Source organism: Saccopteryx leptura, chromosome 6 (assembly GCF_036850995.1).
Source record: "Saccopteryx leptura isolate mSacLep1 chromosome 6, mSacLep1_pri_phased_curated, whole genome shotgun sequence".
NCBI lineage: Eukaryota > Metazoa > Chordata > Mammalia > Chiroptera > Emballonuridae > Saccopteryx > Saccopteryx leptura.
In genome coordinates, this window is record NC_089508.1 from 106,441,836 (window position 1) to 106,469,474 (window position 27,639).

Sequence of the window (27,639 nt, forward strand, 5' to 3'; positions counted from 1 at the left end):
AAAATTTTCTTTCTCTAAAAACAGTGATATAAACAAGTTGTGCTAATTTCTACTATACATAAAAGGGAAATTAAAGAGAGTTCAGTGAGAGAGCGTTGGTGTTAGATGTCCTGGGTTTGATTCCCAGTCAGGGCACACAGAAGTGACCATCTGCTTCTCCACCCCTCCCCCTCTCCCTTCTCTCTCTCTCTCTCTCTATCTATCTATCTATCTATCTATCTACCTATCTATCTCTTCTCCTCTCGCAGCCATGGCTTGGTTGGAGCAAGTTGTTCCTGGGTGCTGTGGATGGCTCCATGGCCTTGCCTTAGGTGCTAAAATAGCTTGGTTGCTGAGCAACAGAGCAATGGCCCCAAATGGGCAGAGCATTGCCCCATAGGGGGCTTGCCAGGTGGATCCTAGTCTGTCCCTCTGTCTCCCTGCTTCTCACTTAAGAAAAATTTTTTAAAAATTTAAAAACGAGAGAATCTGTGGTTTGTGTGACCAGTGGTGGTGCAGTGGATAGAGCGTTGACCTAGAATGCTGAGATTCCCAGTTCAAAACACTGAGGTCGTTGGCTTGAGCACGACGGGCTTACCAGCTTGAGTGCAGGGTCACTGACTTGTGCATGGGATCATCTACATCAGGGTAGTCAACCTTTTTATACCTACCACCCACTTTCGTATCTCTGTTAGTACTAAAATTTTCTAACCGCCCACAGTAATGTGATTTATAAAGTGGGGAAGTAACTTTACTTTATAAAATTTATAAAGCAGAGTTACAGCAAGTTAAAGCATGTAATAATAATTACTTACCAAGTACTTTATGTCAGATTTTCACTAAGTTTGGCAGAATAAATCCTTATAAATCAAATTACTATAGTTAAATCTGTCTTTTTTTTTTTTTTTTCTGAAGCTGGAAACGGGGAGAGACAGTCAGATAGACTCCCGCATGCGCCCGACCGGGATCCACCCGGCACGCCCACCAGGGGCCAAGCTCTGCCCACCAGGGGGCGATGCTCTGCCCCTCCAGGGCGTCGCTCTGCCGCAACCAGAGCCACTCTAGCGCCTGGGGCAGAGGCCAAGGAGCCATCCCTAGCGCCTGGGCCATCTTTGCTCCAATGGAGCCTTGGCTGCAGGAGGGGAAGAGAGAGACAGAGAGGAAGGAGGGGGTGGGGGTGGAGAAGCAAATGGGCGCTTCTCCTATGTGCCCTGGCCAGGAATCGAACCCGAGTCCCCTGCACGCCAGGCCGACGCTCTACTGCTGAGCCAACCGGCCAGGGCCTATCTTTTTATTTATCCTTTGGTTGCTCCACTACCCCGCCCATCATGAAAGCTGGAATGCCCACTAGTGGGCAGTAGGGACCAGGTTGACTACCACTGATCTACATGATTCTAAGGTCACTAGTTTGAGCCCAAAGGTCACTGGTTTGAAGCCCAACGTCACTGGTTTGCGCATGGGGCTTAGCTTGAGCCCCCTGGTCAAGGCACATAGTAGAAGCAATCAATGAACAATTAAAGTGAGTTGATTACTTTTTACTCTCTCTCCTACCTCTCTCCCTTCCTCTCTCTCAAATCAATTAAAAATAAAGAAAATAAAATAGAGAATTGGTAGTTTGTATGTATTTTTCTGTTTAGAAGGATTATTTGTTTTCTGAGTTACCTGGCATGAAGTAAGTACTTAAATAGCACCTGTGGCTGGTTTTCATAGTAAGAAAACTGGAGTGGTCTTTGGGTTGTATTAGTATTTTCAGAAGTTCTAGTGACTGCTATAATGTGTATATAATATATATATGTTCTGTTTAATATATACATTCCATCAATTTGGATGGTTAGAGTGGAGGCAGGGATCCTGATCAAACTTGACATGGACAATCTTCATCCTTTCAGTTCATTTTAGATCTTTCCATCATTCAGTTGCTCTCTCCAAAGCTCTCTCCTTTGCTTTTATTCATGTTACTGGCTTCGTGCCTATTGTTTCAGTCTTTTACTTTTGTATTTCTTCACCATTAATTTGCTTCAGCCTATTTCCTAAAATTTATTCCTTTTCTCTTGCTTGTCTACTACATGTCATCAGAGCTTTGAAATAGCAATCAAACTGATTTATCTTTTTATTTTTTTAATTGATTTGAGACAGAGAGAGGGAAGGAGGAACAACATAGATTTGTTGTTCCACTTATTTATGCATTCATTGGTTGATTCCTATATGTGCCCTGACTGGGGACGAACGCACAACCTTAATGTATCAGGACCATGCTCTAACCAACCACGCTACCCAGCCAGGGTCTGAATTATCTCATTTAATAAACTTATTGAATATCAACAAAAGAGTTTGGTTGTGAAAATCTTTGCCAAGGATTTTGGATTTTATTCTGTAATCAAGATTGTTGGTGTTGGAGTGGAGTTTTAGAAAGATAACAGCCAAAGGTAACAGTGAGAAAAGAAATTGTAGAAGGATTAAGATTTGAAACGGAGGGCCTGACCTGTGGTGGTGCAGTGGATAAAGCGTCGACCTGGAAATGCTGAGGTCACCGGTTCGAAACCCTGGGCTTGCCTGATCAAGGCACATATGGGAGTTGATGCTTCCTGCTCCTCCCCCCTTGTCTCTCTCTCCTCTCTCTCTCTCTCTCTCTCTCTCTCCTCTCTAAAATGAGTAAATAAAAAAATAAAAATAAAAAAAAAAGATTTGAAACGGAGATATGTTTGGAGGCAGTTATAGGTTTGAAAGATGATGAGATTGTGTATTAATCACTGAGGGAGGAGAGAAGGCAATAGAATCAGTGGAATTATGGTAATATATGTAAGAGGAAAGAAGAAATACTAAGTTGATTGAGCAAATAAGTATTTTGAGTTCCTCTAATGAAGCTAAGCACTGAGGATGTTTTGTGATATAAGATGTATTATGGCCTGACCGGGCAGTGGCGCATTGGATAGAGCGTCAGACTGGGATGCGGAAGACCCAGGTTCGAGACCCCGAGGTCGCCAGCTTGAGTGAGGGGTTACTCGGTGTGCTGAAGGCCCGCGGTCAAGGCACGTATGAGAAGGCAATCAATGAACAACTAAGGTGTCACAACACGCAATGAAAAACTAATGATTGATGCTTCTCATCTCTCTGTTCCTGTCTGTCTGTCCCTGTCTATCCCTCTCTCTGACTCTCTCTCTGTTCTCTGTAAAATAAAACAAAATAAAATAAAATAAAATAAAATAAAATAAAAGATGTATTATGATGGTATTCACAATTGGGAATGCAATACTTGTCAGTTAAATGATAATGATAGTGTAAGAGAAGAAATTACTCTGGGCAGAAATAGTCTCTGGAAGCTTTATGGTGAAGGTTAGAGTTGAGTTTAATTTAGAAGTTACACTATTAATATAAAAGGTAGATTTAGACTTGAAGATGAGGGTCAAATGACCAGAAGAGAAGCAAAGGGAAGAATAAGATCCAGAGTAGGGGCGTACCATCAGATCCTTGGGCCCGTTACAGTGTATCCCTCACTCTTTTTAATATGTAATAATTTTATTTATTTATTTAGGGAGGGAAGAGAGAGATGAGAAGCATCAACTTGTAGTTGCTTCACTTCAGTTGTTCACTCATTGCTTCTTATACATTCCTTGACTGGGGCTCAAGTTGAGCCAATGATTCTTTGTTCAAGCCAGCAACCTTGGGCTCAAGACAGCGACTTTGAGATCATGTTGATGATCCCATACTCAAGTTGGCAACCCTGAGCTCAAGCTGGTGACCCCACACTCAAGCTGACGAGCTCACTCTCAAACTGGTGACCTCGGAATTTCAAATTGGGGACCTCAGTTTTCTGGGTCAACACTCTGTCCCCTGTACCGCCACCAGTCAGGCTATTTGGTGATTTGAGAGAGAGAAAAAAACATCAACTTGTTGCTCAATCCATTCATGCGTTCATTGGTTGATTCTTGTCCCTGCAACCCTGAGCTCAAGCTGGTGACCCCACACTCAAGCTGACGAGCTCACTCTCAAACTGGTGACCTCGGAATTTCAAATTGGGGACCTCAGTTTTCTGGGTCAACACTCTGTCCCCTGTACCGCCACCAGTCAGGCTATTGGTGATTTGAGAGAGAGAAAAAAACATCAACTTGTTGCTCAATCCATTCATGCGTTCATTGGTTGATTCTTGTCCCTGTAACCTTGGCGTATCAGGATGATCCTCTAACCTAGTGGTCCCCAACCCCCGGGCTGCGGACTGGTACCAGCCCGTGGGCCATTTGGTACCGGTCCACAGAGAAAGAATAAGTTACATTATTTTCGTTTTATTTATATTTAAGTCTGAACGATGTTTTATTTTTTTTAAATGACCAGATTCCCTCTGTTACATCCGTCTAAGACTCCCTCTTGATGCTTGTCTCGGTCACGTGATACATTTATTCATCCCACCCTAAAGGCCGGTCCGTGAAAATATTTTCTGACATTAAATTGGTCCATGGCCCAAAAAAGGTTGGGGATCACTGCTCTAACCAACTGAGCCACCTGGCCAGGGCCTCAACCACTCTTCTAATTAAACCTTTCTAGGAAGGTAGGCTGAACTTTACAGAGCTCTTGACTACCAAGTTTCTAAACTCTGGATTCAGTAGGAATCTGAGCTAATGATTTGGTTTTGCAATCTTTTGTAGTGTTCCTGGAGAACAATGGAAAGGACAATTTACCACAATCCAGAAAAAGTAAGGCCAATATTTTATTTTTAACTTGTTTGATTCAGGCTTAATAGGTTCTTTTTGCTATTTACCTCTCCCACCCTCCTTTCCCTTAAAATATTTTTGTGAATACCTTAGAGATGAGATAATTAAGAGTTATAGAGTACTTAAGAAAAAAAATCATGTTTTACATATGGAGACTCTGCAATGTTCAAAGTGTTTTTCTATAGGTGCTAAGAGTCTGGTAGGAAGCCTTCGAGATGTTTTCTCCTAGTAGTGTTTTAGGAATAACTCTAAAAACTTGATCAGAATGCCCAGCAGTCTACTCTTTTGGGTTTTCTGGCAAGCTAATGTGTGATATTATCAGGTTTACAAAATCATGTAATGCAGTGATTTTTCAACCTTTTTACATTTGGGAACCAGTGAAAATAGAATTATTTCCGGAATCGCTAAGGTACAAATCACCCTGAGCGTAGGTGAATTCAACTAAGATCACTGGGTCTGTAACGTTCATACAACATCAAGGTGGTTAATTAACTCTTTCACAGACCAGAACAAAATTTCTGATAGACCAGCAGTTGAAAAACACAGATGTAATAGTGCATGTGATGACCATAAAAGTTATAATAGTGTTTCTTTTTTTAAAATTATCTTTCAGGAGAGGGAGGGGGTGGAGGAGGGGAGGGGCACAAAGAAAATCAGATAGAAGGTGATGGAAGACAATTTGACTTTGGGTGAGGGGTATGCAACATAATCAAATGTCAAAATAATCTGGAGAGGTTTTCTCTGAACATATATACCCTGATTTATCAATGTTGCCCCATTAAAAATAATTAAAAAAATAAAATAAATTAAAAAAAATTATCTTTTAATTTCCTTATGTCCTAGGATTATTCACTTTAGAAAAAGTTCTTTTCCAAGACACTATTTAACACAAATAATTGTAATTACAGTGGCCAATGTTTGTGCTGTGGAAAAACCATAGAGTCTGTTCACTTGAGTCCGGAAGAATATGAATTTCTCAAAGAAAAAGTCCTGAGGGATGTGATAGATGGAGGTGACCAATACAAAAAGACGACACCTCAGGTGAGCCTGGACTAGGTTTTGTTGCATTCTTGGTGTCTAGAGCAGGGGTTGGCAATCTTTTCTGTAAAGGGCCAGACAGTAAATAATCTAAATATTGTGGGGCGCACAGTCTTTGTTGCAGCTTTTCTACTCTGCTGTTGTAGTAATAACAGCCACAGGCAATACATAAAAGAATGAGTATGGCTGTGTTTCAGTAATACTGTATTTTTGAAGTTAAGTAGTGGGCTGGAATTTTTTTTTTAAAGCAGAGATAAGCAGTGGGCTGGATTTGGCCTGTTGGCTGTAGTTGCCAACCTTTAAGAGAGATTCATAGAACAATTGGGTTAGACTATTATTGTCCATCTATTGATGTCAGTACTATTTCATCTGGGCACTTAAGTGCACTTAAGCCAAAAAAAGGAGATGTTTATTCTTTGTCTCAGTGTTTCCAGAAAACTGTGTTCCGTAAACTGCTATGAAAACATGGTTTCTCACAACTTTTCTAGTCAAGAGAGTTTAAGAAAGCTTAAAATTATTTTCAAGTTTTTTTAGTATTGAATTTGATTCTCTGAGTCATTTTTAATAGCTTTATTTTGCTAGTCTTCAGTACTTTATGCTGGTTTTCTAAGATTAAATTGAGGTAAAATGCTTTTACCTTGGGGAAAGGCTGCCCATTATCTTACTGAATGCTTTTTCTTTAAGGTAACAAATAAAAACAAGAAATAAAAATTGTTCTGCTTTCTCACCTTTACTTAAAATTGTCAGATAATCACCCTAGATCATATGAAGAGCTTTAATCCTCAGAATAAAGTCAAATCTGGTCCATAAAAGCATTATCTCCATTTTATGGACTACTTTTTAGCTGACTTTTATTAATAAAATTATAGTTAATGTTAAACGATGCTAACTACATACTTTACACTCATTATCTTATTTAATCCTTACAACCAGCCTGCCTATATGGTACTATTTTATTTCTATTTTACAGAGTGATTGAGACCTTGGGAGATTAACTCTGCCAGAACACCTTGCTAATAAAATCTAGGTCATTAGACTTTACTGCCTCTCATGTAAAGAAAAGTTACAGTGATAACAGTAACTGACAGCAACTGGTTGTAATCTTAGGAATTTCTGCCAGTTAACATGTGAATTAAACATATTTCCTTTCTCTTATCAAACATCTTTTGAATACTTACATATATCTTCTAAAGTAGGTGTTAAGATCGCTGCGAGTTTGTATGAATTACTCGGTTTGCTACCAACAAGTCAACATTTCTGTTATGGACTAATTGAATATTCTTCCCACCCTCCAATTTTTTATTTAGTAATATTGTTAACCTCAAGAAAAATGAAAAAATATTACAGTGGACACCTACATACTCTTCAGCTAGAGTAACCACTTATTATTATGACACATAGACTTTCTGTTTTTATGAACCATTTTAAAATAAATTGTAGACATGTAACTTTAAATGTTTCAGCAAATATCTTCTAAGAATAAGAAAATGCTATGCAATTAAATACTGTTATCACATTTAAGAACCTTACCATTAATTCAGTGTCATTGAATAAAAACTACATATTCAAATTTTCTCAGTTGCCACCTCAAATTGTATTTTATAACTATTTCTCCTCTGACCCAGGATTCAGTCAACTCATTGCTTTTCATTGTTATGTTTCTCATAATCCATAATAGTTCCCTCTGCCTTTTTTTTTGTTTTTTTATGACATTGACTTTTTTGAAAAGTGTGGGCTTTTCAGACTTTGCACCTACGAATTACTTGAGGCTGTGGTTAAAATGCAAATTATAAGTCAGTTGTGTGGAGTGGGGCCTGACATTCTGTCTTTTGATAAGATCCTAGGTGATGCACTTATGGATTGGGACTGCATAGTGAGTAGCAAAACTAATTGTTTTCTTTTCATTAACTCAGTGAAAGCGTTTGGGTAGACTGCATGGGTGATGCTGTGTGCTTCTTAGTGGCTCATAGCAGCCATATAATATCAGGCTGTGCTGATGTTAAATTTAAATTTGATCACTACACTAAGAAGGCAACTGCCAGATATCTCTTGTAAAGTTACATTTTTCCTTTTATAATTTTCCTTTGTAATAAAAAATTGTTATCTGTGGAGTAATATTTCAAGACTATGCGGATATCCTAATACCCATTAATTCTTCACTCAGTGTTTTGAGAATTATGGAGATGCTCTCTACCTTTGGAGGCTGCAAAGTGGTTATTATTTTATTTCCTCTGCATTTATTAACTGGCATTATTCTATAAAAGTGTTCCCTTTTTCCCTCTTCCTCCCTTTTATGTGTGTGTGTTTTAATTTTTCCATAGATTGGAAAGAGAGAGAGAGAGAGAGAAGCATCAACTTAATGTTCCACTTAGTGTTCCATTGAACCGTGCACTCATTGATTGCTTCTCATACATGCCCTGACTGAGGATCCAACCCATAACTTTGGTGCACTGGGATGACGCTCTCTACTGAGCCGCCTGCCCAGGATCATGTGTGGACTTTTTTTTTTCATTACCTGTATGGACATGAAGACTATTTTATTTTCTTTTTTAATTAACTGTGCTAGAATTCATTACCATCGTTGTTCTTTTTGATGCTCCAATTGTTCCATATTTGGCCTGTGGGAGCCCCTTCAGGCCATTACCTGTGTCTTTCAAATCTCTCCTCCCACCCCCATCAATTTTTCCTCCCGATCAGTTTTTGAGCATTTCTGTGCTTTCTGGCACATGTCCTAGGCTCTCACCTTGAAGTTCTCCTGCCCCAGCTGTGGAATCACTAATTGAATACTTTTAACACCCTCAATGGCTAAACCTTGCCAAATTCCTTTTTAAATGAATATCACTTAAAATCTGGAATAATAGAAGGAAAATTTGTTACCTTTCTCTGCTGACAAAGACTTGGAACTCAGAGTATATCTTTTCTTTGAAGAGCTTTATTCTGCAAGAAGAGGTTGAGGCTCCTATGGTGAGAATAGCAAAGAGTAGTCAAACATTTAATTACCATAATTCACAAAACACCTGAATATGTTCACAGAAGGATTGGTACATTTTTGATAAGGGAAATTTTCTTCCTTTTTCTTTGCAGGCATCCTTCCCTTTTCCCCCTTCAACTTCCCAATTTTGTATCCCAGTTCTTGTCATCTGCCTTTCTCCTCTAAGGTCTTAATATAATAATGACAATTGCTACTGTTTATTGAGTGATTACCATATGTCAAGCACTTCTAGGCCTGTTATATTCTCAACAATCTAGCAATAACATCACCATTTTAAAGATGGAGAAGGTCAGGATAGGAAACGTATCCATGGTTAAAGAACAGTGAAGGGAGGCAAAGGCTGAATTGGGTCAGGGATTAGTTTTGGTAGTATTGGTGAGGCAGAAGGGGCAGGGATTGATCCCAAGCACTTCTGGTAGGTTAAGTTAAAACCAACTCTTTTTCTGGGACTAGAGGGAAGGAGTTAAGGATAGTGGGTACAGGAAGTACAGAGGCACAGCAAAGAGTTTGGAGTATTTATTCAGATCTAATTTTTCTGAGGGCAAATCAGTCATTTGAAGATGAAAGAAGGTATGATAGTCTGAGGGAGCTTGAGTAGAGTTTTAAACCTTGGAAGTCTGGATTATTTGTGAAAGGATTGGGGAAAGCATTGCTGGTGATGCTGAAGCCCCAGCCGAGGCTGGGAGCATACATCTGTGGGGGCATTGATCTCTGAGACATTTTCAGTTGTCCTGAGCCATCCAGGTATGCAAACAGAGAAGGCAGTTGAATGGGATGGTACAGGATTTTGTTAGTCTGGTACAACTGAGGGAAAGAAAACAGGAGTTGAGGGTATAGGTAAGAGGGTGGCTCAATTCACGGACCATGAGACCTAAATTGGTAGCAAGAAAGTAACAATGGGTGAGTGCTCATGGACTAAGACTAGAGATTTAAAAGTTCACTGACTACTTATGGAGGTTGGAGAGAGTGGAAATCAGGAAGATTTGGGTGTGTGTGTGTGTGTCGGGGAGTGTTGTTGCTTAGATGTGGCAACATGATAGGGACCTGGTAAAGGTAGTTCTGACAGAGGAGTTAACAATGATCACCATGGGGCTCAGACTAGATAGGAAGGAGGGAAGGCCAAAGAGTACTTCCCAGGAGGGTTCCAGGGACTGGTAGTTTCAGTGTGGGGTAGGAGGAAAGGTATAGTGAAAATAAAATATTGAGCACTGGGCCCTGGCCGGTTGGCTCAGCGGTAGAGCGTCGGCCTAGCGTGCGGAGGACCCGGGTTCGATTCCCGGCCAGGGCACACAGGAGAAGCGCCCATTTGCTTCTCCACCCCTCCGCCGCGCTTTCCTCTCTGTCTCTCTCTTCCCCTCCCGCAGCCAAGGCTCCATTGGAGCAAAGATGGCCCGGGCGCTGGGGATGGCTCCTTGGCCTCTGCCTCAGGCGCTAGAGTGGCTCTGGTCGCAATATGGCGACGCCCAGGATGGGCAGAGCATCGCCCCCTGGTGGGCAGAGCATCGCCCCTGGTGGGCGTGCCGGGTGGATCCCGGTCGGGCGCATGCGGGAGTCTGTCTGACTGTCTCTCCCCGTTTCCAGCTTCAGAAATGAAAAAAAAAAAAAAAAATATTGAGCACTGGAAAGCTGAGGTCAGAAAAGCAGGTGAAACATTTGAGGCTAAGATTTCAGAGGAAGAGCCAGCCGTTCTAGGCCCTGGTCAGATCCAAGGTTAGACTGTCAGGGTTTGGTATGTGCCCCAGGGTGAACTTTAGCTTCAGACTATCATTTCCCACAGATTTTTCATCTTTTTTGTTTTTGTGTGTATATGTTTTGGGGGAGTTTTGCTTACCATTTGTATTATAACATAAAACCACAGACTGGGTGATTTAAATAACAGATTTGTTTTCACACAGCTCTGGAGACTAGAAGTCCAAGAGCAGCAGGTTGGTTTCTTCTGAGGTTTCTCTACTTGGCTTGCAGATCGTCCTCGCTCTTACTTTGTCCTCATATAGCCTTCCTCTGTGCTTGAGTATCCTAATTGTCTCTTTGTGTGTCCAAATTTCCATTTCATGTGAGAACATCAATCAAGTTTGATTAAGACCCTGGCCTATGACCTCATTTTACCTTAATCACCTCTTTAAAGACTTTATTTCCAATTACAGTCACAGTTCAAGATACTGGCCAGGGATTAGGGCTTCAACATAAGAATTCTGGGTTGGACACAGTTCAGTTAATAACACCATTCATTGAAAATATATATTAAAATTACATTGTGTTCAGCATTTTAAATTATTTTGTACTGGAATTGCCTTCAATATTGCTTTCTAAAGCTTGCTTATAATTTGGGAATGTAAGGTATAAACAAAGGAGTAAGTACTCAATCCACATTGAATGTATGTTCTCAGGTGGCCTCCATAAGTACCTAAAATGAACATTATCAAAATTGTTTCAAACGTATATGTTTTCACCAAATAAAACTCTTTTATTCAAAATAAAGTAAATGAAATGTCACCCCCTAATGAACTAGTTCTCAATTTTGGCAGTTGGTTAGAATAGTTTAGGAGCTGTTTAAAAATTACTGATACCTAGACCCCATGCCCTAGAGATTTTGGTTTTAAGTAAAATATTCAGTGTATTAAATATATTCCTATTGTGCAACCATCACCACCACCTATCCCCACAACTCTTTTCGTCTTACAAAACTGAAACTCTATATGCATTAAACAATAACTTCCCATTCTCCCCTCTTCCCAGCCCCTCGCAGCCACCATTATACTGACTTTATGATTTTAGTACTGTAAGTGCCTCCTTTATTAGTAGTAGTTGTAAGTGAGAGGCGGGGAGGCAGAGAGACAGACTCCCACATGCGCCCCAACTGGGATCCTCCTGGCAAGCCCTCTACCAGGCAATGCTCTGCTCATCTGGGGCCGTTGCTCCATTGCTCAGCAACTGAGCTATTTTAGCACCTGAGACAAGGCCATGGTGCCATCCTCAGCACCTGGGCACAACTTACTCGAGTGAGCCATGGCTGCAAGAGGGATGAGAGAATGAGAGAAAGAAAAAGGAGCATTAGAGAAGCAAATGGTAGTTTCTCCTATGTGCCCTGACTGGGAATCAAACCCAGGACTTCCACACGCTGGGCTTATGCTCTACTACTGCTGGGCCAACTGGCCAGGGCCTGTAAGTGCCTCCTGTATGTGGAATCACATAGTATTTGTGTTTTTGACTGGCATATTTCCTTTAGCACATCCTCAAGGTTCATCCATGTTGTAACATATTGCAAATTTTCTTTCTTTTTAAGGCTGAATAATATTTCATTTTATATATGTGCACCGCATTTTGTTTATCCATCTGTCACTGAACACTTGAATTGCTTCTGCGTTTTAGCTATTGTGAATAATGCTTCTGTGAACATGGGTATACAAATGTTTTTACTTTTGTATACTTTGCTTGCAATTTTTTTTGGCTGTATACCCAGAAATGGAATTGCTGGATCATATGCTAAATTTATTTTTAATTTTGGGGGAACTATGGTCCACAGAAGCTGTACCATTTTACATTTATGCCAACATTGCACAAGGGTTCCAGTTTTTCCACATTTTTGCCAATACTTATTTTCTGTTTCTTTATTGTTTATAGTAATTGTTCTAATGGCTGAGGTGGTATCTTTTTTTTTTAAATTTTATATATATATATATATATATTTTATTCATTTTAGAGAGGAGAGGTAGAGACAGAGAGAGAGAGAGAGGAGAGATAGAGAGAGAGAGAAGGGGGGGAGGAGCTGGAAGCATCAACTCCCATATGTGCCTTGACCAGGCAAGCTCAGGGTTTCAAACCGGCAATCTCAGCATTTCCAGGTCGACGCTTTATCCACTGCGCCACCACAGGTCAGGCACTGAGGTGGTATCTTGTTGAAGTTTTGAATTTCATTTCTCTAATGATTAGTGATGTTGAACATCTTTTCATGTGCTTATTGGCCATTCTTCTTTGAAGAAATGTCTATTCAAGTCCTTTGCCCATTTCTGAATTGGGCATTTCTGTTGTTGTTGCATTTAAGTGTTCTCTATATATCAATATTAATGCCTATCAAATATGTATTTGATTTGCAAATTTTTCCTCCCATTCTGTGGGTTACCTTTTTACTCTGCTGATAGTGTCTTTTGATGCATGTAATTTTTAAATTATCATGAAATTCAGGTTTTAAATTTTTTCTTTTGTTCCCTATGCCTTTGGGGTCACATCTAAGAAAATCATGCCAAAGCCAGTGTCATGAAGCTTTTGTTCAGAATTTTCTTTTAAGAGTTTTATTGTCTTCGGTCTTACATTTTGTTCCTTGATCCATTTTGAGTTAATTTTTGTATATTGTGTTAGGTACGGGTCCAACTTCATTCTTTTGCCTTAGCATCCTTCTCAACAATCATTTGAGCATATATTAAAGGGTCTGTGATTATTTCTTTTCCATTGGTTTATATGTCTGTCTTGATGCTTTTACATAGTTTTTCTGAAACCTTTGTTTAATGTACTTAAACATCAGAGCCAGCAGATGGCAATAGTGTAACGTAAAAATTGCACTAGGTTATATAGTCAAGTCAGTCAGGTTAAAGCAGTGGTCCCCAACCTTTTTTGGGCCACAGACCAGTTTAATGTCAGAAAATATTTTCATGGACCAGCCTTAGGGTGGGATGGATAATGAACAAAATAAAATTATGCGACCGGTATAAAAACTGTGGTATTTTTAAATATAATTGTCGAACTTACAAGCAAGCATCAAGAGTGATTCTTAGACGGATGTAACAGAGGGAATCTAGTCATTTTTTAAAAATAAAACATCGTTCAGACTTAAATATAAATAAAACGGAAATAATGTAAGTTATTTATTCTTTCTCTGCGGACTGGTACCAAATGGCCCATGGACCAGTACCGGTCCGCGAACCAGGGTTTGGGGACCACTGGGTTAAAGGATTTGGTGAGCTGCTTTTATTATTAAACTGAAAGATATAATTTCTGTTTAAGTCAGATTAGTGATAGTAGATAATTATGACTGCTGTATATGTGAATTTTAAGTGAACAAAACGGAACTCCATAAATATTCATGTACACTACTGGTTTAACTATATGAAACTGAGCACATCAATGAAGATCAAAAAATAAATTTGGAACTGTGTGGATAGTGTTAGTTTAATATTAATTTTATTTTTCTTTATTTTCCTTAATCCTTTTTTAAATTAATTTTAATGGGGTAACATTGATAAATCAGGGTACATATGTTCAGAGAAAACATCTCTAGGTTATTTTGACATTTGGTTATGCTGCATTCCCATCATCCAAAGTCCAGTTGTCTTCCGTCACCTTCTAACTGGTTTTCTTTGTGCCCCTCTCCTCCCCCAACCCTCTCCTTCTCCTCCCCCCCACCTTGTAACCCCCACACTCTTGTCCATGTCTCTGAGTCTTATTTTTATGTCCCACCTATGTATGGAATCATATAGTTCTTAGTTTTTTCTGATTTACTTATTTCGCTCAGTATAATGTTATCAAGATCCAACCATGTTGTTGAAAATGATCCGATGTCATCATTTCTTATGGCTGAGTAATATTCCATAGTATATATGTACCAAAGCTTTTTAATCCACTCGTCCACTGACGGACACTTGGGCTGCTTCCAGATCTTTGCTATTGTGAACAATGCTGCCATAAACATGGGGGTGCATTTCTTCTTTTGAAACAGTGCTATGGTGTTTGTGGGGTATATTCCTAAAAGTGGTCTAGCTGGATCAAAAGGCAGTCAATTTTTAATTTCTTGAGGAATCTCCATACTGTTTTCCACAGTGGCTGCACCAGTCTGCATTCCCACCAGCAGTGCAGGAAGGTTCCCTTTTCTCCACATCCTTGCTAGCACTTATTCTGTGTTGTTTTGTTGATGAGCACCATTCTGACAGGTGTGAGGTGATATCTCAGTGTGGTTTTAATTTGTGTTTCTCTAATGATTAGTGATGTTGAGCATTTTTTCATATGCCTATTGGCCATCTGTATGTCCTCTTTGGAGAAGTGTCTATTCATTTCTTTTGCCCATTTTTGGATTGGATTGTTTATCTTCCTGGTATTAAGTTTTACAAGTTCTTTATAAATTTTGGTTATTAACCCCCTATCAGATGCATTGTCAAATATATTCTCCCATTGTGTAGTTTGTCTTTTTATTCTGTTCTTATTGACTTTAGCTGTGCAGAAGCTTTTTAGTTTGATAAAGTCCCATTTGTTTATCCTGTCTTTTATTTCACTTACCTGTGAAGACAAATAGGCAAATACATTGCTGCGAGAGATGTCAGAGAGCTTACTGCCTATGTTTTCTTCTAAGATGTTTATGGTTTTACGGCTTACATTTAAGTCTTTTATCCATTTTGAGTTTATCTTTGTGAATGGTGTAAGTTGGTGGTCTAGTTTCATTTTTTCTGTAGGTAGCTGTCCAATTTTCCCAACACCATTTGTTGAAGAGGCTGTCTTTACTCCAATGTATGCTCTTACCTCCTTTGTCAAATATCAGTTGTCCATAGAGGTGTGGGTTTATTTCTGGGTTCTCAGTTCTGTTCCATTGATCTACGTGCCTGTTCTTATGCCAGTAACAGGCTGTTTTGAGAACAATGGCCTTATAATATAACTTGATATCCGGAAGTGTGATACTTCCCACTTTATTCTTCCTTTTCAAGATTGCTGAGGCTATTCGTGTTCTCTTTTGGTTCCATATAAATTTTTGGAATATGTGTTCTATATCTTTGAAGTAAGTCATTGGTATTTTAATCTGTATTGCATTGAATTTATAAATTGCTTTGGGTAATATAGACATTTTAATGATGTTTATTCTTTCTAACCATGAGCACAGTGTATGCTTCCACTTGTTTGTATCTTCCCTTATTTCTTTTATCAATGTTTTATAATTTTTCCAAGTAAAAGTCTTTAATCTCCCTGGGTAAATTTATTCCTAGGTACTTTATTTTTTTGGTTGCAATGGTAAAGGAAATTGATTTCTTAATTTCTCTTTCTGACAGTTCATTGTTAGTGTATAAAAATGCCTCTGATTTCTGAGTATTAATTTTATATCCTGCCACCTAGCTGAATTCATTTATCAGGTCTAGTAGTTTTTTGACTGCAACTTTAGGATTTTCTATATACAATATCATATAATCTGCAAATAATGATAGTTTTACTTCTTCTTTTCCAATTTGGATGCCTTTTATTTCTTTTTTTTTTTTTTTGTCTGATTGCTGTGGCTAGATGAAATGGATAAATTTCTTGAAACATATAATCTTCCAAAAATTAAACTGGAAGAATCAGAAAACCTAAATAGACTTCCAGAATTATGTTGAATAAGAGTGGTGAAAGGGGGCCCCCCTGCCTTGTTCCTGATCTTAAGGGGATTGCTTTTAATTTTTGCCCATTGAGTATGATGTTGGCTGTGGGTTTGTCATAGATGGCCTTTATCATGTTGAGGTATGTTCCCTGTATTCCCACTTTGCTGAGAATTTTGATCATAAATGGGTGCTGGATATTATCAAATGCTTTTTCTGCATCTATTGAAATTATCATGTGGTTTTTCTCCTTCCTTTTGTTTATGTGATAAATCACATTGATTGATTTGCGAATATTGTACCAGCCTTGCCTCCCAAGAAGAAATCCCACTTGATCATGGTGTATGATTTTTTTCATATATTGCTGGATCCGGTTTGCTAATATTTTGTTGAGGATTTTAACATCTAAATTCATCAGGGATATTGGCCTATAATTTTCTTTCTTTGTGTTGTCTTTGCCTGGTTTTGGAATCAGAATTATGCTTGCCTCATAAAAGGAGCTTGGAAGCCTTCCTTCCTCGTGAATTTTTTGAAATAGCTTGAGAAAGATAGGAGTTAGTTGTTCTTTGAATATTTGGTAGAATTCACTTGTGAAGCCATCAGGCCCAGGACTTTTCTTTTTGAGGAGTTTTTTGATAACTGTTTCAATCTCATTTGTTGTAATTGGTCTATTTAGGTTTTCTGATTCTTCCAGTTTAATTTTTGGAAGATTATATGTTTCAAGAAATTTATCCATTTCATCTAGGTTGTCTAGTTTTTTGGCGTACAGTTCTTCATAGTATTTTCTTAAAATATTTTGTATTTCTGTTGTGTCAGTTGTTATTTCTCCACTCTTGTTTCTAATTTTATTTATATGAGTCCTCTCTCTTTTTTTCTTGGTGAGTCTGGTTAAAGGTTCATCGATCTTGTTTACCTTTTCAAAGAACCAGCTCCTGGTTTCATTGATCCTCTGTTTCTTTAGCCTCTATGTCATTTATTTCTGCTCTGATCTTTATTATTTCCTTCCTTCTACTAGCTCTGGGCTTTACTTGCTGTTCTTTTTTTAGTTCTTTTAGATGTAGGATCAAGTTGTTTATTTGAGCTTTTTCTAGCTTCTTGATGTATGCCTGTAATGCTATGAACTTCCCTCTCAGGACTGCTTTTGCTGTGTCCCAAAAATTTTGAGTTGATGTATGCTCATTATCGTTCGTTTCTAGGAATTTTTAAATTTCTTCTTTGATCTCATTGTTTACCCATTTGTTATTTAATAACATGCTATTTAGTTTCCAAGTGTTTGAGTATTTTTCAGTTTTTCTGTTTGTGGTTGATTTCTAGTTTCATACCGTTATGATCAGAGAAAGTGCTCGGTATGATTTCAATCTTCTTAAATTTGTTGAGACCACTTTTGTGTTCTAACATGTGGTCTGTCCTAGAGAATGTACCATGAGCACTTGAAACGAATGTATATTCTGCTATTTTAGGGTGAAAGGTTCTGAAGATATCTATTAAATTGAGTTGATCTAGTCCTTTAAGTCTGCTGTTTCTTTGTTAATTTTCGTTCTTGAGGATCTATCTAGTGATGTTAGTGGGGTATTGAAATCCCCTACTATTATAGTATTGCTGTTGATCTCACCCTTTAAATCCATCAAAGTCTGCTTTATATATTTAGGTGCTCCTATATTAGGTGCGTAGATATTTATAATGGTTATATCTTCCTGTTGGATTGCTCCCTTTATCATTATGTAGTGATCTTCTTTATCTCTAACTATAGTCTTTGTTTTAAAGTCCATTTTGTCTGATATAAGTATTGCTACCCCAGCTTTTTTTTCATTTCCATTTGTGTGAAATATTTTTTCCATCCTTTTATCTTCAGTCTATGTGCATCTTTTGTTTTAAGGTGTGTCTCTTATAGACAGCATATGTATGGGTCCTGTTTTCTTATCCACACAGCTACCCTATGTCTTTTGATCGGATCATTTAATCCATTTACTTTTAAGGTTATTATTGATATGTAATTGTTTATTGCCATTTTATTCTTTAAAACTGTATTCCTCTTTTGCTATATTTTTTCTCCTTTGATCTGTTTACAACAGGCCCCTTAGCATTTCTTACAGCCTTGGTTTGGTTGTAGTGAATTCCTTGAGTTTTTTTTTGTCTGGAAAGCTTTTTATTTCTCCTTCAATTTTAAATGATAGCCTTGTTGGATAAAGTAGTCTTGGTTGTAGGCTCTTGTTCTGCATTACTTTGAATATTTCTTGCCATTCCCTTCTGGCCTCCTTGCCATTCCCTTCTGTCCCGTTTCTGTTGAGAAATTGGAGGTCATCCTTCTGGGGGCTCCTTTGTAGGTGATAGTGGTTTTTTTCTAGCAGCTTTTAATATTTTCTCTTTATCACTTAGCTTTGGTATTTTAATTATGATGTGTCTTGGTGTTGATTTCTTTGGGTTTCTCTTTAATGGAGTTCTCTGTGCTTCTTGAACATGTGAGATGTTTCCCTGCCTTAATTGAGGAAAGTTTTCAGCTATGATATGCTTGAACAAAGTCTCTATCTCTTGTTCTTTCTGTTTTTCTTCAGGAACCCCTATGATGCGGATGTTATTTCTCTTCATGATGTCACAGAGCTCTCTTAGAGTTTCCTCAGACTTTTTGAGTCTCTTTTCTTTTTTCTGCTCTGCTTCTGTGCCTTTATTTATCTTGTTCTTTAACTCGCTGATTCAGTTCTCAACTTCATCCATCCTGCTTTTAATTCCTTCCATTGTGGTCTTCATTTCTGATATTGTATTTGTCATTTCTGACTGATTCTTTTTTATTATTTCAATATCCTTTTTTATATTTGCTATCTCTTTGTTTAGGTGTTTGTAATGACCATCTATTGTTCTAATATCTTTGAACATCCTAACAATCGTTATTTTAAACTCTGCATCTGGCAATTTGGTTATATCTGATTCATTCAGGTCCTTTTCTGAGGATTTCTCTTGATTCATTTGTGTTGCATTTCTCTGCCTTCTCATTTTGTCTGTGTAAAGAAAGGTTTTGGCCACTGGAGTCCACTGGGTGTGGCCTCTGTTCCCTAGGTATGGTCTGTCTGCAGGCCCACCACCCCCTCTCCTGTTGCTGCCTAGGGGGTTTGGGTATGCATGGTGCCAGTGCCTGCCCACTGGGGCTATTGCTGTTGTTTCTGCCTCTCCTTCATGGGAGTGGCTGTGATTACGTGCTTGAGTGTAGAAGCCTTGGTGGCCTTGGCCTTTGCCCCGCCCCCATGGGTGGCATTATGCTCAGCCCTGAGGGCAGTGGCGAGTACCTTTGCTCAGCTGCGGGTCTCCGCCTGTGTCTGGGTTTTCGCCCCCCTCTTGCAGGAGGAGCCCACTCGTGGGACGGCTGCAAGCCTTGGCTCCACAGTCCAGGCAGGACTGTGTGCTCACACTCAGTAGCGGGACTCTGTCTGTTCTGGGTTTTTGGCTCCCCTTCATTTTTAATAATGTTAAATTACATTTGACTTTTTCTTATATTTATGGTAACTGCTCAGTTATTAAATCAATTATTTAATCTTTTTATTAGAGAAAATTTCAAACATATGCAAAAGTAGACTAGTATAATGAACCCCTAGCTCAGTGATTATTAACTCATGGCCAATCTTACTTCATTTATATTTTTACCCATTCCTCCCTTACCCTTCTGGTTTTTGTGAAGGAAATCTAAGCTTAATTATTTGTCATATAAATTATAAATTCACTTTTAAGCAGCTTTTTTTATTTCTCTTATCTTAAAACATACTCCTTTGTGTAGAGTGATATTTTTCTTTACAATAAGAAATACTTTAGCCTGACCGGGTGGTGGCACAGTGGATAGAGTGTCGGACTGGGATACGGAGGACCCAGGTTCGAGACCCCGAGGTCCCCAGCTTGAGCGCGGGCTCATCTGGTTTGAGTGGAAGCCCACCAGCTTGAACCCAAGGTCACTGACCCCAGCAAGGGGTTACTTGGTCTGCTGAAGGCTTGCGGTCAAGGCACATATGAGAAAGCAATCAATGAACAACTAAGGTGTTGCAACGCGCAACGAAAAACTAATGATTGATGCTTCTCATCTCTCTCCGTTCCTGTCTGTCTGTCCCTGTCTATCCCTCTCTCTGACTCACTGTCTCTGTAAAACATAAATAAATAAATTAATTAATTAAAAAAAAAGAAACACTTTAGAACAGCAATTTTCAAACATTCTGGTGTCAAGACCCTTTTTCATTCTTAAAAATTAAGGACTGCTGAAAGTTTTTGTTTAGATGGGATTATCTCTATTGATAATTGCTGCATTAGAAGTTAAAACTGAGAACCTTTAAATATATATTAATTTACTTAATATAACAATATAAAAACTATTACATGTTGACATAAAAATCATTTTTCTCAGTAATAGCTCTGTTGTCCAAAACAGAAAACAATATGTAAGGAGATAGGAATTGTCTTACATATTTGTAAATCTCTTTAATTACATGGCTTAATAGAAAACAGTGGAATTTTTATATCTGCTTCTGTATTCAACTTGTTGTGGTAAGTGACTTTAGTTGAAGTATATGAAGAAAATGGAGGCTTATAGAGATACATAGTTGGGAAAGGTAAGAATATTTTGTCATTTTCAGATAATTATAATATTCTTTGATATTATACCAAAACTCCACTACACATTTTTGAGCAATGAAAATGAAAAAGACAGACAATATCTTAGTATTATTATAAAAATAGTTTCTAACCTTACATCCTCTAAAAGGGTCTTAGGGATGTCCAGGGGTCCTCAACTACAGTTTAAGAATCACTGCTCTAGAAATACTCTGCTTTATTTATTTTTGTTTTGTTTTTACTTATTGATTTTAGTGAGAGAGGAAGGGAGAGAGAGATCTGCCCTGACCCGGGATCAATGGGCAACCTCTGCACTTCAGGATGATGTTCTAACCAACTGAGCTATCGGCCATGGCACAGAAATACTCTGCTTTAGATATAGTTTCCTTTTTCTTTCTATTTAAAAAGTTTAAGTAAAGTGTATTTCTTTCAACTTGATTACAAAAACACTAACAAAGGAAGTTAAAATAAACAGACAATAGTGTCAGTACTCAGTATATCTTCTCTTTAGTTCTATTCTTTTAGTTCTTAATGAGACTTTTTTCTTCATCTTTCATTTTCCAAAATGGAAGTGTTTTTACTAATTATAAATATTTATTAATTATAAAAAAACTGTAGCCAAAATAGACAACTCTAAAGAAGGAAATAGCAGCCGAACATAGTCCTCTCGTTTTGAACTTTTAAGGAAAATTTAATTACAATTGCACTCTCCATAATCCTGTGATTTAGAACTTCTTAAATAAAACTTTAATGATGTGGGATTCTGTTTTCTGAAAAAAAAATTGGAGAAAGGCAAATTGCCTGTAGAACATTTAATTGAGTTTTTAGGATTAAGCTTAAATCAAATTATTTGTTCTATGTGATAATATCTTTTCAGTTAATTGACAGAAGGGAGGCCTTCTGGTGTTTTTCTAATTACAGACTGTAGACAGCAAATGTGACCCAAATGAAATGTCAGTATAAGAACTGGTCTAAAGTAGGGTTTTGTTTTTTTTTTGGGGGGGGGGGGGTTGTTGTGTGTGTGTGTTTTTTGTTTGTTTGTTTTTTTGAGAGTGGCAGCTGCAGACTATGAAGGATGTGAACTAACTGAGCTCTTCATCACAGTCCTTCTAGTAGAACCTTCTACTCTAGTCTCTTCTGTGTTTGAAGATCTGGTTATCTCTAAGACGAAGTAGGAGGTTTTTCCCGAGATTTAAAAATTGTTGGGTGGTACTTGGCATATTTTAGGGGTTTGGTAATTAAAACAAAGAACTGAGAAAGAAATTTAAATATCTGCAAAGTATAGTTTTAAATTCTCTATTTATAAATGCCATTAAAGGTAAATAATCCTCAATTTAGAAACATTTTACTCAATGCATACTTAATCAGTAATCCTATTCCCCATTTTCTCTTCTTCAGCTCCACATTTGAAAACTGAAAAATAGATATGTTATCTTTGGATTATTCAAGTGCATTGGTGCAAGAGTTGTAGCCAAAAGTGAGAAACTTCTAGAACAGTCAATGAGTTGAGAAGTACAGGAAGAGTAAAAACATAAACAGAGAAGCGGGCTGACTCCTTGCAGTTGCCTTCTAAATGTCACCTATTTCCCTAATTTTTTAATTCTTCTTTATTTTCTCTAATAAAGCAATTGCTGAAATTCTGCCAGCTAGGATCCAGTCTTGTGTAAAAACTAGCTTGAAGTAGTGCATTTCCTCCTGACGCCTAAGTTCTGTTTTACAAAGGAATCAGAATTGGATGTGGGTGTTTGGTCGCTGCTGTTTGGAAACTGGGTGGGCAACTTTGAGACATGGAAAACATTTTGGGGGGCAGATCTGAGGAAGATGCTAGGGTAGATTGCAGTGCGAGAGGCAAAGGGATAAGGCACCATAAATTTAGGAGTTTTGAACAAGGTGGGAGTATGCAAAAGAGAAATAGTTTTGTTTTGTTTTGTTTTAGGCCAAGGACAAGAAAGTCCTGTTTTTCTTACACCCTGTGATCTTTTCTCCCTCAGATTCAGGCTGGCACTGTTATACTGGAGCCACCATTATGTAGTGTGGCATGGAAACCAAGTCATTTTTTATAAATTTGTATGTATAAGAAAAATACTGAGTTCTCAATATTCATAAGTGAATTTTTAGAAAACAGTATATTGGAAGTGAGTACTACCCCGAGTGTCCACACTTTTAGTTTTCTTTCACTTAGAAAGTGCTGCCTCAGATTTCTGATTCAGTTTTTCTTTCGCTGTTAACTATAAATGTATCAATTTTTATTGCTATTTCCTTTGGTCTTCCTAAAGAACAGAATAATGTAATTAAGATACTAGATTAGAAGTAACACACTGGTACTGAAGATGAACATTTTACTTCTGAGTGAACAGAAAACTATCAATATTAAAGGGTAGCAGGGAGATGCCGACAATAAGGCTTCTCTATTCTCCGTAGCATAAACCCTGATCTTTATAAAGATGCCCCTCTTGCAGTCATTCTTATCTCAGTAAATTCAACTACCACCACCTTTTTTTGTTGTTGTTTGTTTTTTTGTTTTTTACAGAGACAGAGAGAGAGAGTCAGAGAGAGGGATAGATAGGGACAGACAGACAGGGATGCAGAGATGAGCAGCATCAATCATTAGTTTTTCGTTGCGCGTTGCGACACCTTAGTTGTTCATTGATTGCTTTCTCATATGTGCCTTGACCGTGGGCCTTCAGCAGACCGAGCAACCCCTTGCTTGAGCCAGCAACCTTAGGCTCAAGCTGGTGAGGTTTTGCTCAAACCAGATGAGCCCTCGCTCAAGCTGGTGACCTCGGGGACTCAAACCTGGGTCTTCTGCATCCCAGTCCGATGCTCTATCCACTGCGCCACCGCCCGGTAAGGCCAACTACCACCACTTTTTATCCAAGCCACTGAACTAGACAACAGCAATAGCTTCCTAACTGGTCTCTCTGTTTCCCGTGCCGAAGTGTGTGTTCAGTGAGAGTGATCTTTTTTTTTTTTTTGGTATTTTTCTGAAGGTGGAAACTGGGAGGCAGTCAGACAGACTCCGCATGTGCCCTACCGGGATCCACCCGGCACGCCCACCAGGGGGCGATGCTCTGCCCATCGGGGTGTCTCTGTCGCGACCAGAGCCACTCGAGTGTCTGAGGCAGAGGCCACGAAGCTATCCCCAGCGCCCGGGCCATCTTTGCTCCAATGGAGCCTCGGCTGCGGGAGGGGAAGAGAGAGACAGAGAGGAAGGAGAGGGGGAGGGGTGGAGAAGCAGATGGGCGCTTCTCCTGTGTGCCCTGGCTGGGAATTGAACCCGGGACTTCCGCACGCCAGGCCGACGCTCTACCGCTGAGCCAACCGGCCAGGGCCGAGAGTGATCTTTTTAAATCCATGTCAGATCCTGTTACTTTTCTATTTAAAATCCCCCACATAACTAAGAATCTTTACAAGGACCTATAAGGCCCTTTGCAGTCTGGCCCCCATTAGCCCCTCAGATCTTATTCCATTCCAGCCATACTGGACTCCTAGATGGTTCTCCATCCTGCCAGATATGCTTCTGCTTTGAGACTTCTTCCTTCAGGTAGCTATATGATTATTAATTCACTTCCTTCAGTTCTTTTATTAGATATCACCTTATTAGAATGGTTTTTCCTGACCACCTAATTTAAAATAGCATGTTTAGCTTGACTGGTGGTGGTGCAGCAGATAGAGTGTTGATCTGGGACGCTGAGGTCCCAGGTTTGAAACCTCAAAGTCACTAGCTTGAGCGCAGGCTCACTGGCTTGAACATGGTGTCATTAAAATGATCTTATGGTCGCTGGCTTGACTTGAGCCCCCTGGTCAAGGCACATATGAAAAGCAATCAATGAATAACTAAAGTACACCTGACCTGTGGTGGCACAGTGGATAAAGTATCGACCTGGAACACTGAAGTTGCCAGTTCAAAACCCTGGGCTTGCCTGATAAAGGCACATATGGGAGTTGATGCTTCCTGCTCCCTCTGCCCCACCTTTCTCTCTCCCTTTCTCCCCTTCCCTGCCTCTCTGAAAATAATAAAAATAACTAAAGTGATGCAACTATGAGTTGATGCTTCTCTCTCCCTTCCTGTCTGTCCCTCTCTTTTTTGCTAAAAAAATGAAATGAAATGAAATGGAATAATGAAATGAAATAATGAAATGAAAAATGAAATGAAATGAAATGATGAAATGAAATAATGAAATGAAATAAATGAAATGAAATCATGAAATAATGAAATGAAATGAAATAGTATGTATACCCTCACCCTCATTCAGGCACTCCCTGCCTTCTGTCTGCTTTATTTTTCTCCATAGTACTTATCACCATCTGAAATACTATAGCTTTTATTTGCTTTTATTGTCTATCTTTTCTCCATATTAGAAGCTCTACAGAAGTAGGACTTTTTGTCAGTTTTTACTCTTTTAGTATTCCTATAAATCAGAACAGTGCTTGGCATAAAGATGCTTAATTTGTTGAATTAATCAACCATAGTTACCATTTACTAAATGTTTACTATGTTAGGCACTGTGCTAAGACCTTTGTTATCTCTAATCCTTGTGATAATCCTGCAAGGATGGCAGCACTTTTTTTTTGGGGGGGGGGGGGGCTAGGCCTCAGAGAGCTTAAGTGACTTTCCCAAGCCGAGTTTGTTAGTAGCAGAGTTAACATTAGAATCCAAGTCTGGGCCCTGGCCGGTTGGCTCAGCGGTGGAGCGTCGGCCTGGTGTGCGGGGGACCCGGGTTCGATTCCCGGCCAGGGCACATGGGAGGGGCGCCCATTTGCTTCTCCATCCCCCCCTCCTTCCTCTCTGTCTCTCTTCCCCTCCCGCAGCTGGGGCTCCATTGGAGCGGGGATGGCCCGGGCGCTGGGGATGGCTCCTTGGCCTCTGCCCCAGGCGCTGGAGTGGCTCTGGTCGTGGCGGAGCGGCGCCGGGGAGAGGGGGGGGGGCAGGGTGTTGCCCCTGGTGGGCGTGCGGGGGGGGGGGGGGGCAGGGTGTCGCCCCTGGTGGGCGTGCCGGGTGGGTCCCGGTCGGGCGCATGCGGGAGTCTGTCTGGCTGTCTCTCCCCGTTTCCGGCTTCAGAAGAAAATTAAAAAAAAAAAAAAAAAAAAAAGAATCCAAGTCTGTCTTCAAAATCTGTGTTCTGTTTATTAAGCTTCCCTATATTCATAATGAAATATTTAGTCACTAAGAAATTTAGTAAGTATTGTTTGGTGTTCTTCATTTGATAAAGGAAAGTATGCAGTGCCTAACAGCCATTTCCATTTTGGATTATCTTGACTTTAAAAGACTAAAAGGAAATAAAATTAAGTATTTAAAGGAATATGCCTCAGTTAATTGGAATGTTTACTTATATGTCAAACACATTCCCCAAAAAATACATGGTGGAGGAGAATAGTATTTGTATTCTTGAAGAAGTTCAAGAGATCTTGTCAAGTACATACTACCGAATTTCTCCATGTATAAGACGTTCCCATGTATATGACACCTTAATTTTGGGGCCTGAAATTTGAAAAAAAAAATGTATCACATAAAGTTATTGAACTCAATTTTTATTCATCATAAAATTCATACAAATCCTCAAGTGGGAAATGCAAGTAAAAATATCTACAACCACTGTATAAGACGCACCCAGTTTTTAGACCCCTAATTTTTCGAAAAAGTGTGTCATATACATGGGGAAATATGATAGTTTTTTGTTTGTTTGTTTTTACAGAGACAGAGAGAGAGTCAGAGAGAGGGATAGATAGGGACAGACAGGAACGGAGAGAGATGAGAAGTATCAATCATTAGTTTTTCATTGTGACACCTTAGTTGTTCATTGATTGCTTTCCTATATGTGCCTTGACCATGGGGCTACAGTAGATCGAGTAACCCCTTGCTCAAACCAGCGACCTCGGGTCCAAGCTGGTGAGCTTTGCTCACACCAGATGAGCCCGCACTCAAGCTGGCGACTTCAGGGTCTTGAACCTGGGTCCTCTGCATCCCAGTCCGACACTCTATCCACTGTGCCACTGCCCGGTCAGGCGAAATATGGTAGTTTCCTTCTTAATTAACTTTAACTGTGCTTTTTGTAAAAAAAAAAAAAAAAAGTAAACATTTATATAAGGCTTATTCTATGCTAATCACTACTATGAGTACTTTACAACTGTTGACTCATTTAATATCATCTTTATAATAGCCATGGGAAAATCACTTATTGCTCTTATACTCTGTTTCTTGATCTTTAAACAGAGAAGATTGGACTACATGATCTCCAAGGCCCCTTCCACTCTGAAATGTTAAGACTTTCTAACTGTTGTGTTAATTAAAACAAGGTCATCTTTTCCTGATGGTAGCAGAGAGGATGGTGGAGCCCTGAAGACAGTGCAGAGTAGGAAACAAAGTTGTGATTTAGACGAATATAAGTATAGAATCTATCTGGCAAAGTTTTAGTCTAGGAAGGAGGAAAGAGGGCATCAAATCATTGTTGAAGTTTTGATGATGTGGAGCTGTTTGACTACCTCACTGCCTTCCCTTAATATCTTAAGGTAGAAAATCAAAGTTGTTTAAGTCGTAAGCAGAGCACATGACACCTTCTTATACTCTGGCACTACTTAATTTTAGCTATAGATTGACACTTAGCCAGTGGTTCTTCTCCCCAAGGTTTCAAGAAATAGGAAATAGAAGAGTTAAGAATTTGGTATATGAAATATCAAACTTGAATCTGATTAAGCATGTAGCGACAACTACTAGTTTACAGGAAATATGGGGGATATATTACACCTGAAGGTTCATGGGAAACTCTCTAAGACAGACAACCAGTTGCTTGCAATAAAAAAAAATTGCAAGGGGTTTGGGGAGAGAGAGAAAGAAAAGGCCTATAGATCAAAAGCAATTTGTAATATGTCAGCCATTTGTGTATGGACTCTACTGGGCCTTTAATTCCTGATTTGAACAATCAATGAAAACTGAACATCAGTTATTGAAGATACTAAGAAATTATTGTTGGGTTTTTTTAGGTGTAATAATGCTAGTGATTTGTGTTTTGAAACT

At 39.0% G+C, this 27,639-nt stretch overlaps 1 protein-coding gene across 1 annotated transcript in view; it reads left to right on the forward strand.

The window, feature by feature from the left end:
• PRORP (protein only RNase P catalytic subunit) overlaps positions 1–27,639 on the forward strand; it is a 175,129-nt gene that overhangs the window by 1,110 nt on the left and 146,380 nt on the right. Inside the window, exons 2-3 of the mRNA XM_066388332.1 lie at positions 4,620–4,667; positions 5,594–5,726. Of these exons, the coding sequence (XP_066244429.1) occupies positions 4,620–4,667; positions 5,594–5,726 (181 nt within the window). The remainder of the gene's footprint in view (positions 1–4,619; positions 4,668–5,593; positions 5,727–27,639) is intronic.